This window comes from Aethina tumida, chromosome 1 (genome assembly GCF_024364675.1).
Source record: "Aethina tumida isolate Nest 87 chromosome 1, icAetTumi1.1, whole genome shotgun sequence".
Classification (NCBI taxonomy): Eukaryota; Metazoa; Arthropoda; class Insecta; order Coleoptera; family Nitidulidae; genus Aethina; species Aethina tumida.
The window spans coordinates 6,969,012-6,982,578 of NC_065435.1; the positions used below are offsets into that span (position 1 = coordinate 6,969,012).

The 13,567-nt window shown below is 28.4% G+C and overlaps 2 protein-coding genes across 4 annotated transcripts; one reads left to right on the plus strand and one right to left on the minus strand.

The window, feature by feature from the left end:
- The first annotated feature begins 1,383 nt into the window (after positions 1 to 1,383).
- Positions 1,384 to 9,213, plus strand: LOC109608363 (glucose-6-phosphate 1-dehydrogenase). Of its 2 annotated transcripts, none has more exons than XM_020024788.2 (8): positions 1,384 to 1,708; positions 4,638 to 4,762; positions 6,375 to 6,521; positions 6,575 to 6,792; positions 6,845 to 7,223; positions 7,285 to 7,501; positions 8,504 to 8,709; positions 8,767 to 9,213. In XM_020024788.2, exons 1-8 carry the CDS (start codon positions 1,696 to 1,698, stop codon positions 9,022 to 9,024), a joined length of 1,563 nt encoding a protein of 520 aa, XP_019880347.1. In that variant the 5' UTR covers positions 1,384 to 1,695; the 3' UTR covers positions 9,025 to 9,213. The 2 variants fall into 2 exon arrangements, with proteins under 2 accessions (XP_019880347.1, XP_019880346.1); XM_020024787.2 differs by lacking the exon at positions 1,384 to 1,708 and adding an exon at positions 4,353 to 4,574.
- A 1,465-nt stretch (positions 9,214 to 10,678) lies between these two features.
- Positions 10,679 to 13,195, minus strand: LOC109608364 (isocitrate dehydrogenase [NAD] subunit gamma, mitochondrial-like). Of its 2 annotated transcripts, XM_049961237.1 has the most exons (8): positions 13,037 to 13,195; positions 12,910 to 12,969; positions 12,456 to 12,857; positions 11,705 to 11,838; positions 11,421 to 11,652; positions 11,184 to 11,370; positions 11,045 to 11,123; positions 10,679 to 10,814 (listed from the first exon to the last, which is right to left on the minus strand). In XM_049961237.1, coding segments are annotated over exons 1-8 (1,152 nt in total). In that variant the 5' UTR covers positions 13,094 to 13,195; the 3' UTR covers positions 10,679 to 10,813. The 2 variants fall into 2 exon arrangements, with proteins under 2 accessions (XP_049817194.1, XP_019880348.2); XM_020024789.2 differs by lacking the exon at positions 10,679 to 10,814 and having other exon boundaries at positions 11,041 to 11,123.
- Positions 13,196 to 13,567: the final 372 nt, after the last annotated feature.

Sequence of the window (13,567 nt, forward strand, 5' to 3'; positions counted from 1 at the left end):
TAAACACACAAAATTAAAAAGTAAGTTAAATAAATACGTTATGAGGCATGATTAATTTATTTTCTAAATTTATTCTAAATAAAGAAAAAAAAAATTAATTATAATTATAGATAATTATTTTAATAAAATGTTAAATAAATAATTAAATGTACAGTAGTGGACATTATTATAGCAACTTTAAATATTTTAATCTTTTATTTAAAATAATATTAATTTACTATTGTATTATAAAAAAAATACTATATTCTTATTCTATAAAGTGATACATATATTTTTGTAAATTAAGGTGGACATAAATATAACAATTTTAATTTTGAAAGGGATTTTATTAAAGATCATTGATTCATTGAAAAATAAAAAAAATACATAACAGAATAAATATTTAATGTTATAACTATTAATATATTTTATAGTTGCTATAATTATAGCCACTTCTGTATAAATATTCAACTGGACATTAGAAAATATACTAATAATTATAATTAATTAGGACAATTTGTTTAATTTTGATGAAAATCACCAATGGACCAAAATTTGACTTTTTCCATTCTTAGTTTAATAATATAATATTTGAATATTAATAAAATTATCGAAAGTAAATGAATAAATTGTGATAATTAATTTTAATATAAAATATATTCCAAATAAGAAATTTATTAATTTCGACATTATAATGTTCAATAAATTCAAAATTCAATTTGAGTATTCGATGAAGAGAGAATTATTTGAAAGTATGAATTAGGATATTTGAATATTAATAAAACTATCGAAAATAAATGAATAAATTGTGAAAATTGATTTCTTATAAAATATATTCAAAATAAGTAGTAAATCATCAATGGACCAAAATTTGACTTAGTTTAATAAATTATCTTAAATTAGAAAAAATGTTGTAACACTTAAATTTAAATTCAATTGCAAATACGTAATGTTAATTTAGTAATCTGAAATATCTTTTAATAATTATAATTTATTATTCAATATTCCACTCAAGTAACTTTCTTTTTTATGATGAAATTTTGTACATGTGTATTATACTTCCTTATGTGTTACACTGGAAGAAACATTTGTACGTCTTCTCACTGTGGCAACGAATTTTTGAAAAAACAAAACTAAATAATTATTTTCCACTAATGTGCAACAAGCACATTCCTATTACAGATTTCGTCACCTGTAACTGGATACCCGTGCATGAAAAATGTATTCGTCAGTCACATCCGAACGTTTACAATTAGAATCTTGTTTAGGTCCCCCCAGTTCGTAAAATCGTACGATTGTAGCGGTACATGTGCATGTAACCTAGCCACCTCTCAAGTAGTACTTGATTATCTTAATTGAATGTTTTTCAAAGGAAAATCTACTAATTCACATTGGCCGGCCAAAATCGCTAGTCAGCACGTCGAAAAACCAATCAAACGCTGTATCTTGAAAACATGATTAAATTGTGCGCCGCAAAGGGAAATGCTCCGCGTTAGGTGTCTCCTTCTACTGCACGGCACTACTCGCTTATAACAACACGTCCGTGTCGCATCAACCAGTTTCACGGTTTTACCTGTGAATTTACCTGTATTTTTTTTCAAGTTAGTGCCGGTATGACTGGTTAAAAAATACGGACACGACCGCCGTACCCGCCAGTATAAGTTGATCAGTGATTTGTTTTCGTTTTTATTTATTTATTTATTTTTATTTTGCAACATGACAGGACCAAGTGAGTATTTGTTTTTTTTTTCGTTTTGTGCGTTTCATTCCGTCTTTTCGGCCTCCTCGACCGTCCGTGGAAAAGTTTTCACGTTTAAAATTACCCACACAACCCGGCGACGAGTTGATTTGGTGCCGGGGCCCAACGAGACATCGAAACACAAACGCAACTTTTGTATTTTTGAATAAAACAGCCCGTACCGGAACACGTGATGGGGAAGTGCCGAAAGCGCGGCAATTTCGAAAAGCCGAGAAACTAGACGCGGACTTTTGTGCGTTACAGTTTTGGTGTCGAGGTCGGGTTGTTGTGCAACTTTTCGTAAAGACCGACGTGAATTGTTATCTTAATTTACGAGTGCAATTTTTTACGTTGCGTTTAGATTGTTCCCTTACTAAATCAATCACTTTATTGTAAATTTTTGTTTAGTCATGACGAATTTCATTTTAACTACGTCATGTGGGGACAATAAACTATATTTAGAAATTTAGATTTATGTATTTATTCTCCTATTTACGAAGTAAATATAAATGTTTTACGGAAAACAAAAGTTTGCACTTTGAATTAAATAATATTTATTTTAAATAAATACATTCAAAGTCAAGGTAATTTAAATTAAAAATTTCGAAATTTTATTGTAGAATATTCCGTTTCAGGAATTTTTAGTAAAAATTCCAGAAATCAAACACTTTAATTGATGTTTCATACAGGTGACCTCTAAATAATACAAATTTTCCGGTCTTTCCGTTAAAACATTAAAAAAATTATTAAGTGTTAATTTATTTTGTTTATAATACTAATTTTTATGTATAAAAATAAGTTAAAATTTTACAGTTTTGTGGTTGAAATTTGTTTAAATTTATTGAATTAATTTCCTCATAAAGTAGATACATATTAAGTAATTAATAAAATAAGTAAAAATTTAAAAAATGATTAATTTTGCCATTGAATATGAATATGCATATTTTATAATTTAACCATTACCATTTTAATTTGTTTATAATAATCATTTTTTATCAAAAATTAATTATAAATTGACACGTTTTGTCATATGAATATTTTATAAATTAACTATTATTATTCTAATTAGTTTATGATATTCATTTTTGTATATAAAGAATTAATCAAAAATTGATTGAAGTTTGTTCACATTTTGTTAAATTAATTTCATCATAGAATAAATATTACAATGATAACAAAGATTATATTTATATAAAAATAAAATTAATTATTTTTTAATTTGTGAAAAGATAAAAGACTAAACCAGGAAACAAAATTTGTATGAATATTTTGTAATTATTATTCTAATTAGTTTATAATATTCATTTTTATATATAAAAAAATAATCAAAAATTGACATGTTTTGTAGTTCACATTCTATTGAATTAATTTCATCATAAAATAAATATTACAATGAAAACAAAAATTAAAGTTATATAAAATTAAAATTAATTATTTTTTAATTTTTGAAAAGATAAGAGACTAATAAAAAATGATCACCTTATCATGGAACAAAATTTGTATGAATATTTTATAATTTAACCATTATTATTCTAATTAGTTTATGATATTCATTTTTATATATACAAAATTAATCAAAAAGTGGATTATTTTGTAGTTTAAAATATAAAAATTTAAAAAAAAAAATCACAGTGCCAGAGAATAAAATGTATATAAATATTTTATAAATTAACTATTATTATTCTAATTAGTTTATGATATTCATTTTTGTATATAAAAAATTAATCAAAAATGTTTTGTAGTTTGTTCACATTTTATTAAATTAATTTCTTTATAAAATAAATATTACAATGAAAACAAAGATTAAATTTATTTAGAAATAAAATTAATTAATTATTATTATTCTAATTAGTTTATGATATTCATTTTTATGTCAAGAATTAATAAAAAACTGACACGTTTTGTAGTTTGTGCACTTTATATTAAATTATTTTCAATATAAAGTAAATATTATAAAAAAAATGTTTATATAAAAATAAAATTAATTATTAATATTTGAACAAATGATTTAACCATATTAATCTAATTCATTTATAAAATTTATTTTATATGTAATATATAAATTAAAAATTGGCCACATTTTCTTCATCATAAAATAAATAATACAATAAATTCAAATATAAGAAAAAAATAATTTTGAATGTTTGAGAACATAAAAGATTAAAAGAGAAGTGATCACCTTGGCACCTTTATAAATTCACTCTAATTTGTTTATAAACTTTATTTTTATATATAAGAAATAAATAAAAAATTGACATGATTTAGATTGTCCACATTTTATTAAAACAATTTAATCATAAAATAATTATTTTAATAAAAGTAAAGGTTAAATATATAAAGTAATTAATTTTTAATGTTTATAAACATAAAAAACAATAAAAAACTTATTAAAAAATCAAGTGTGTATGCATATTTTATAATTTAAGCATTATCATTCCAATTATTGTAATATTATACCAGATATATTCAGATTTAATTTTCATGTTAACGTGCATTTTAATAAATTAACGTCACATCAAGTTGTTAATTGATTACTCACACACTAATGTATACAGTGTGTCCACACAGTGTGAGATCTTTAAAAGTAAAACTTGGATTAAGTCATTTCAGTAATTTTATTACCGTCCGCCACTTGTTGCTGCCATTTTCGGCGGGAAAATTTATAATTTTAAGTAGGTTAACCTTGAAACGCATGTTATTGAAATAGTATGAAAGTCATCTAATCTCTCGTTTACCGAATAATGCACTCGTATTAGTCAGTTCTTTTACTTTTACTCAGACATTCCTTAAATTAAGACCACGCGAATCCGTACGAAAATGTCGAGGAGGTACGATCAGACGTTTTGCGAGGCAGAAGGTAAAGTGTCATCGGTTTATTCTACGTGATTTAAGCAGTTTTTTGTTTATGTACGTTTTGCAGAGTCGAAAAACACGGAACTATGCCTCGCGCTGTACAGAAAATCGCTGAAATCGAAGGAAATGGACCACGATGGGACCCACTGGGATGGACAGTACCCCCATGTATTTGTGACACTGGGTGCTTCTGTGAGTATTCTTTGTTTTGACTGTTTTCCTCCCTAATTTTTTTGTAATTCCCCCAAGAAATCTGATTTTATTAAAGGTGTCTTTAAAATTTATATTTGACTTAAGTCACGTTTATTGAAGCTTTGTTTTTCCATGAAAATGAATTTATTAGTTTCAGTTGACCTTGGAAGTTTTCAAAATTCACGTTTGAATTTCGTGGTTCAGTTTCAGTTATCTACAATTTTTTTATATAATTCTAAAGTTCCAATTTCTATTAATTAATATTTTATCCACAATATTTTAATAATCATTCTGTGTTTTAATTAATATTATATAAATATATTTAAATATTTTTTTAAAGATTTTAGCGAGAAATTTTACAATATAATATTTAATCCCATATTAAAAAAATTATAAGCATAAAAAATTGATGTTCTGATATTTTAATTTATCATATCTAGTAATTAATTTTAAAACTAGTCATGCTATTTAATTTGTACCTAATTTGAAATGACGTATTTAATATATGATGTCAATTGTTTCTTTTAATATATTCGCAATTATAAATTTTTAATTTGTTAAAAATACATGTAACAATACGTTATATATTAAAAAACATAAACATTAAAAATTTCACTTTAATATTATATAATTTATTATTATTTATATGTTTATCAATTCTTATAGTTAATAAATTAGTTAAAAAAGTAGTAATAATATTCAATTTGTATTATATTTCAAATTATTATTTTAATTAACTTTATTGTCTTTAATTATTTACAACTACACTAAATACTAATATTTTTTATTTTGTTCAGTTTTATAATTACCAATTTAAGTTAGTAAATTAATTAAATAATATTTATTTTTTATTCTATTTTAAAATACGTATTTAATATAAAAAATCATTATTTTAATTATTAATTAATTTATTTTTTAAATAATTTTAAATAAATCAAGTATTTAACAAATTATTTATTTATTAAATAATTATTTAACGTTAAAAAATAATATTAAAAAGTAGATTAATTCATTTTATATTTTTTTTATCTATTTTATTCAATTTCTTTGTAAATTCATGTCATGAAATTTGTAATAAATACAAATTTTTAAACATTTTGTTATATATTAAAGAAAAACGTTAAAAATTTAATGTTTTAAATTATATAATAAATTATCAATTCTTGAAGTTAATAAATTAGTTCAAATAATAGAGTAAAAACTAAAATTAATATTTTTTTCTTTATTTTAAATTACGTATTTAATAAATCATCTTTTAATTATTTACTTTTTAAATAATTTTAAATATACTAAATATTTAATAAATTAAAAAAAAATTAATTTAATTAATAGAAAAAAGTCAAAAAATCACATAAACGTTTTGTCATTTTTTTAAAAAATGAATTATCACTCCATATAATACAAATTAATTTAAACTTCCAACTACATATTTAATATAAGTCTTTTAAACTTATATTTTACTTTCTACAAAACATTTAGACTAGAAAATTACCATAAAAATTGTAAGAACAACATAAAATTAAATGCTTCACTTATAAAATTAACATTACTTGTTACAATTAACAAAATAATCCAAAGAGAAACTTGGTTATTACAAAACTTTTTGTTGCAGGGCGATTTGGCACGGAAAAAAATTTACCCGACTTTGTGGTGGCTGTTCAGGGACAATCTCCTCCCCCAGAACACCATATTCTACGGGTACGCCAGAAGCAAAACGTCCATAAACGAAATCAGAGAAAAATGCGAACCCTACATGAAGGTAAGTCTCAAACCATCCCCAAAAATTTTGATTCTAAAGTTTGTATGTAATAGGTACGAGCGGGTGAGGAAGACAAGTACCAGGAGTTCTGGGCTTTGAACCACTACGTGGCTGGTGGTTACAACAGCCGCACGGACTTCGAGAAACTGAACCAGGAAATTTCAGCCTTCGAAAAAGGACCCACCGCCAATAGAATCTTCTACTTGGCGTTGCCTCCTTCGGTGTTCGAAGAGGTGACGGTGCACATCAGGAACGCCTGCATGGCCCCAAAGTAAGTCCTTTCCACTGCCCCCTAATTATTTGTACTCACTGGTTAATTTCAGGGGTTGGACGAGGATCATCATTGAAAAACCTTTCGGAAAGGACAGCGACACCTCCAAGACTTTGTCCGACCATTTGGCCTCGCTGTTCACCGAACAACAAATCTATAGAATCGACCACTATTTGGGCAAGGAAATGGTACAAAATCTGATGACGTTAAGGTTCGGCAACAGGATTTTCAACCCGACTTGGAACAGGGACAACATCGCATCCATTCAAATCAGTTTCAAGGAACCGTTCGGCACCCAGGGCAGGGGCGGCTACTTCGACGAGTTCGGCATCATTAGAGACATTATGCAGAATCATTTGTTGCAAATTCTGACCCTTGTTGCCATGGAGAAGCCGGCTACGTGTCACCCCGACGACATTAGGAACGAAAAGGTACTATCAATTAACATATTATATTTTGGGGATAATCGCTAAAAATAAAACAACCCAACAGGTGAAAGTTTTGAAAAACGTGAGACCCCTGGAGCTGAACGACGTCGTTTTGGGACAGTACGTGGGCGATCCGAACGGCGAAGGCGACGCGAAGCTGGGATACTTGGATGACAAGACAGTTCCTGAAGGTTCTGTCACGCCGACCTATGCTCTCGCCGTTTTGCACATAAACAACGAGAGATGGGACGGCGTTCCTTTCATACTTAAGTGCGGGAAAGGTCAGTATGAATAATCATTTATATTAAACAATATATATCACTCGGGAACGTTATGATCTTTTTTATCAATATTGACAATATCGAGTTAATGGTGTCCGGCGAATTGGTAAATTTTCCAGATTATCTGCATGTTATATAATAGCATGAATGTGCACGACATAAATGTTTAGTGGATGTTAGATTGTTGTGATTTTTTTAATTAATTTTAAAACATTTAATTATGATAAACGCTGAGGAAGTTAAGTAGATAAAACCGACATGTTTCGTAACGTCGTTCCACGTTGATTTTAATTGAAATCCATCCAAAAACCACTAGTTTACATACGGCATTGAATTGAGGATGTCAAGGATAAAAATATCAGTTATTGATAAGATTATTTTACATTTACACTTTATAATTTTCAAGATAGTTTCTTGTAATTTCTGGATTAATAATTGAAAATATTATCTTAATTAATTTTATGATAACAACATATCGATTTTTTTTTTAATTACAATTCAATATGTAAATAAATACAAGCTTATATAACAGTTACTATTAGATTAAAAATGACTGGAGATAACGTCGTAAACTAAAACTTTTAGGACTGTGGAAGTCAAAAATCACTTATCAGTTACAACACTCTTACTAGGGTTGAATTCTGAGCCAGTTTCCAGCTAATGATTGAAGAATAAATAAGTGGAGACACAATAAAAGTAATAAATTCATCAACCGTTAGCGTGAAAATGACTGGAGATGCGTTGCAGCTAAAACTCTTAAGTCAACAGAAATTCTAAATAAAAACACTTCCCAGTTACAACATTTTGATTGAATCTTGAGCCTTTTCCAGCTACTGATTGAAGAATAAATGATTGGAGACATTAAAAGTCTTCAATTCTTTAAACATTAGCTTGAAAATAACTGGAGAAACCTCCCAGACTAAGACTCTTAAGACAGTTGAACTCCTAGACCAAAATACTTCTTAATTAACACGTTTTAACATATTAAATATATTCCCACAGCATTAAACGACAGAAAGGCCGAGGTGCGAGTGCAATACAAAGACGTGGCTGGCGACATTTTCGACGGTAAGCCCAAAAGAAACGAATTGGTGATCAGGGTGCAGCCCGGAGAGGCCCTCTACGTAAAAATGATGGTCAAAACTCCCGGAATGGCGTTTGACATGGAAGAAACTGAACTTGATCTGACCTACGGACACAGATACGCCGTAAGTACTTTCCCAGAGTTGTTATAACATTATTTTAATGTAAATCTTGTGTTTTAGAACGTGAAACTGCCCGACGCCTACGAACGCCTGGTGCTGGACGTTTTCTGCGGCTCGCAGATGCACTTCGTTCGGTCGGACGAACTGAGCGAGGCGTGGAGGATCTTCACGCCGCTCCTGCACAAAATCGAGAAGGAGAGAATCAAACCGATTCCGTACGTGTACGGAAGCAGGGGACCCAAAGAAGCCGATGAACTGCTGTTGAACAACAACTTCACGTACACCGGCTCGTACAAATGGACCAATCCAAAGTTTTAAATTAATCACATTCTTGTTATGACATTCCATGTGTAAATAACGAATTATTTTAATGGTTAAGGCTTGATTTTTAGCAAATTATTTTATGTATTTATTTGAGCTCCACCAAAGTTTATTTATGAGACATTCCCTTGTTTTTTATTATGCTATTTGGTTAAGGAGACTAAGGCAATAAATTTTTATATTTAATTAGTGTTTAATTATTTTGAATATGTTTGATTCTTAAATCTGATTAATAGAACACAACTAGAGTCTACTAACATGTTCATATGTACATCAGTAAGACATGTAAAACAAATATTACAAATGAATCGACGATTTAAACTTAATTTATATTATTAATTTAGTAAATTTAATTTTATTTACAAGTAGTCAGTGTAATTATCTACTATCTAGCTTCTTTAGTCAGTAGAAAAGGTGTTCTTCACTACAATGTAGGATCAGATGTTAAATGGGTAGTTTTGCCTCAATAAATGGTAATTCTGAGAAATAATCTAAATTGAGGTTGTTTTTTCTTTCAATTCCGAAAACCCACAAGTTTTTGCTAGTGGTGTGAAATTGCTTGTAGAACGAGAAATAGTTGTTGATTATAATGGTGATTATTTTGTTGAATAAAAGACATTAAAGAAGTTAAATAAAAGAAGGAATATATGTAAGTCTGTTACGTTAGTTTCCTTCCATTCTTTAAATAATAGACTAAAACCTCTTATTTTATTTGATTCAATTACTGTTCATAAGTCTGAATACAAATAAATCCAATTTGCAAATAATCTACTTCTATTAATTTGAGCTTATGTCATACATAATATGGTTGATAATTTAATGAACATCAATATTGAATCCAAAGGAAAAAATAATTAATGATAATAATATTAATTTACTATTGTTTTTTGTACAGTATTATAAACACTACTATATTCTTATTCTATAAAATACATAAATATAGCAACATTAATTTTTAAAGGGACTTTTAATGATTAAATCTGTTATTTAATATAACATAAACACTTTGTATAATAGCTTTATTTATTTATAATTTTGGCCCTTCTCCGTGGTATAGACTGACCATTTTTACAAGTCTATATTCCCTCAAGCTTTTTAAATTGCTGTGATGAGTTTCTTCAAATTTGTAAAAATTTAATGTTGAATTGGGTTATAAAGTGATCCCCCATGCTTTCTATAAGGCTGATTTATTTAGTTGTAAAGACTGAATTTTAATTTTTTTTACAGTTTCACTTTGAACAATGATTACATAATTATAAAGGCAGCTAGTAGATAATCTATGTAAATTCACCGAGAGCAATGAAAGATCATAAAGTAAAAAGTTTTTATAATTTTGTCCACTGAAAAATAAAAAAGTATTCAATTTTTTAAAGAATAAAATTATATTGAATCATTGCATAGTAGACACAACATAACATTGTTGGTACTGGCATCCAATTTATTTAATTAATATGTAAAAAGCTCGTAGATTAGTTCGTTTAAAATTAATAAATCTTTTGTGTTGTATATTTTATTAACCTTAGTAGTCTTAGCTGAACCATCCAAATCTAAAACAAAAATGTTACAGTAATAAATTACATGGAAGGATTTAATTTTATTTACCTGGTCTTATAATTAATTTAATATTTTATGATTGACAAAATAAGGCACATTTATAAAACAAGAAACATTTTTTTATTTAAATAATTGTCTCACATTTGAAGTCTTAATATATTACAGGATTTACAAATACTTTATTGTTGATTTATGTCCATAAAATTGTACATTAATAGAGAAGAACTGGTGCTCTGTAAACAAAAAATAAATAATAAGAGGAATGAATTAAGTAATGAAGGATAAGTTTTGTTACACAATGATGCTGTGCAGAACGTACAGATTGCTTTTAGTGTTTGTTAGTTCCATCACCTACATAAAACAATACATTAAAGAACGACACATTCAATTAGTTTAAATGAAAATTCGTAAGTCTGATTAGTAGTAAAATAAAGCCGAGTAAGCAACGATCTATTTCTATTACCATGGCCTTATATCGTCTTGCATAATGTGATCAATAATTTTATGAACGACGTCGGTGCTCTTGGCTGAACCACCCAAGTCTAAAACAAAAATAACAAAAATTAAACCAATCAAAAAGGCTAATTGATTAATTTATTTACCTGGGGTGTGAATGTGGTCTTGAGAGATGGTCTTCAGAATAGCCCTTTGGATCAAGTCAGCGTGAGCTACATGGCCCAAATGCAATAGCATGTCTACGGAGGCGTTCAACATTGCCACCGGGTTGGCGATGTTCTTTCCGGCGATGGCTGTGCCTGTGTTCCTAGTACCGGGTTCGAAGATGGCATACTGAAAAATCAGATTTTAACTAAAACCACGAACTTGGTTTCAGTACTTACGTGGTCACCGTAATTTTTGCCAGACAGAAGACCAGCTCCTCCAATCAGACCGCAGACAACGTTAGAAACAATGCTGCCATACAAATTGGTCATGATCATTACATCAAACTGGTGGGGATTGGATACCAGTTGCATGCAACAATTGTCGATGATCATGTCGTTGTGTTGGATTTCTGGGTATTCCTTGGCGATTTTTCTGGACGTTTCCAAGAAGAGGCCGTCCGAGAGTTTCCTATAATTATTTAATTATATATAAAGTGTCAGATAAGATTAACAAGTCTTACATGATGTTGGCTTTGTGGATGGTTGTAACCTTCTTTCTTCCATGCCTTTTGGCGTATTCGAACGCGTAACGTGCTACTCTATCGGAGTTTGATTCTGTCACTACTTTCATGCTCTCAACAACACCGTCTACGCTCTAAAATTTTTTAAAAGAACAACAAAAGCTCTATTATTATTTTTGACTGCTGATGGTTAATTCACTAATTATGCATTTATTTCTAAACTCATTTAAACGTTTCAACAAGCTCTTAAGGCTTTTTTAATGGTATAAATATTGTTAATTGAAAAATTGCATTATCTAATAAGATATAGACAATGTATATGTATATTATAAACATTAGTTTTATTAAAATTCCATCATTTTATTTATTTTCCCTAAAATATTGATTAAAACATAAGTTTTGTAAACAAATATACTGACTAAAATAGTAGTTTTGTTTGTGTAAATGAACTTAAGTTACATAATAAGGAAATTAACTGACCATTAATTAGTAATGTTAAATTGTGGTGATAAAAATTATTATCAATGATAATTGAGCGTTACATGAAAGAGGAAAGTTTTAATGATATTTTTCCAAATCTTGTATAGACTAAACATAATAAACATAATTTTGACATTCATTCATTGTAGAAAACAACTTAAATAAACGAAAATCCTAGTGCCTTGTCTGCATTTAATCTAATTGCCTCTATAACTTTAAAATAATTTAAACACAAAACAACACCAGCTCAAAAATGAAAGCATGTACTTACCTCATGCTCCAACATGGCATATTCACCCTCAGTGTTCTGTCTAATAACGACAACATCAATATCATTTTGTCTGGCAGTAACACCTGGATATGACTTGCAGTGCAAAACATTAACATACAAATCGAGCTCGTTCCTGATTGCCACATTCCTGGAAATAACAGCGGCACTCTCACTTTTGGTTTCGATGTTACCTTTGATGGCTACACCATTCCTCTTAATCGATGTGATGGCATAGTCCAAATCGTTTTCGCTGTCGTCGATGTCGATGACTTCGAAGTCGACGGGCGCTCCGGCGTATTTGAACACCTCTTTCACGTAGCCCATCAGTTCGGGGCCGATACCACCGCCTGGTAACATTGTCACAGCATTTCGGCCACCATACAAAGCAACTGGGATTGGCTCCTAAAAATTATTATCAAACAAAACACGCTCGCATGTCGTAATTCGTACTTACGGATTTTTTGATCAAGGGGGTTTTGTGTTGGATTTCAAATGCGGACATCGTATGTTGAGCCTGAAATTTAACATTTTAAATATAAAATAATAAACACGCACTTCGTTATATAATTAGAAAACATTACCCGCAATACATTTTGGCCCAATCTTAGGGGGTTCTTTAATAATATTCTGCAGGCCATGTTTGGGTGTTGAGTTACATACAAGTTCGAAAATAACTTGCCCAACACTGGTTATGAAATTGGCGAAAATTTTAGGGTTATTTTCTGTCTGTATTTGCAGTTTTTGTTGGTAAAAGGTCACGTGACATAGTTTTCTGTATTTCCGTCTTAACGTCTGATTTTAACAACAGATGTCCCGGGCATAAGATCGCCGTTTTATATTAGTACCTCTATTGGATACTAGAGACATAATTAGTCAACGCAATATTTTTTATTTAATTATAAATTTTAATTTAATTATTTCTGAAATTAATTTTATTACTTTAAAATTAGTGAATTCTATTCTATGTAATTTTAACAAAAATGAAGTATTTAATTATATATTGTTGAATAATATAATAAAGAAAATTAAATATAATAATAAATTGAATATGGATGGATACTAAAAGTATAATTAATTAGTAAAAACAATATTTCTTATTAAATTATAAATAT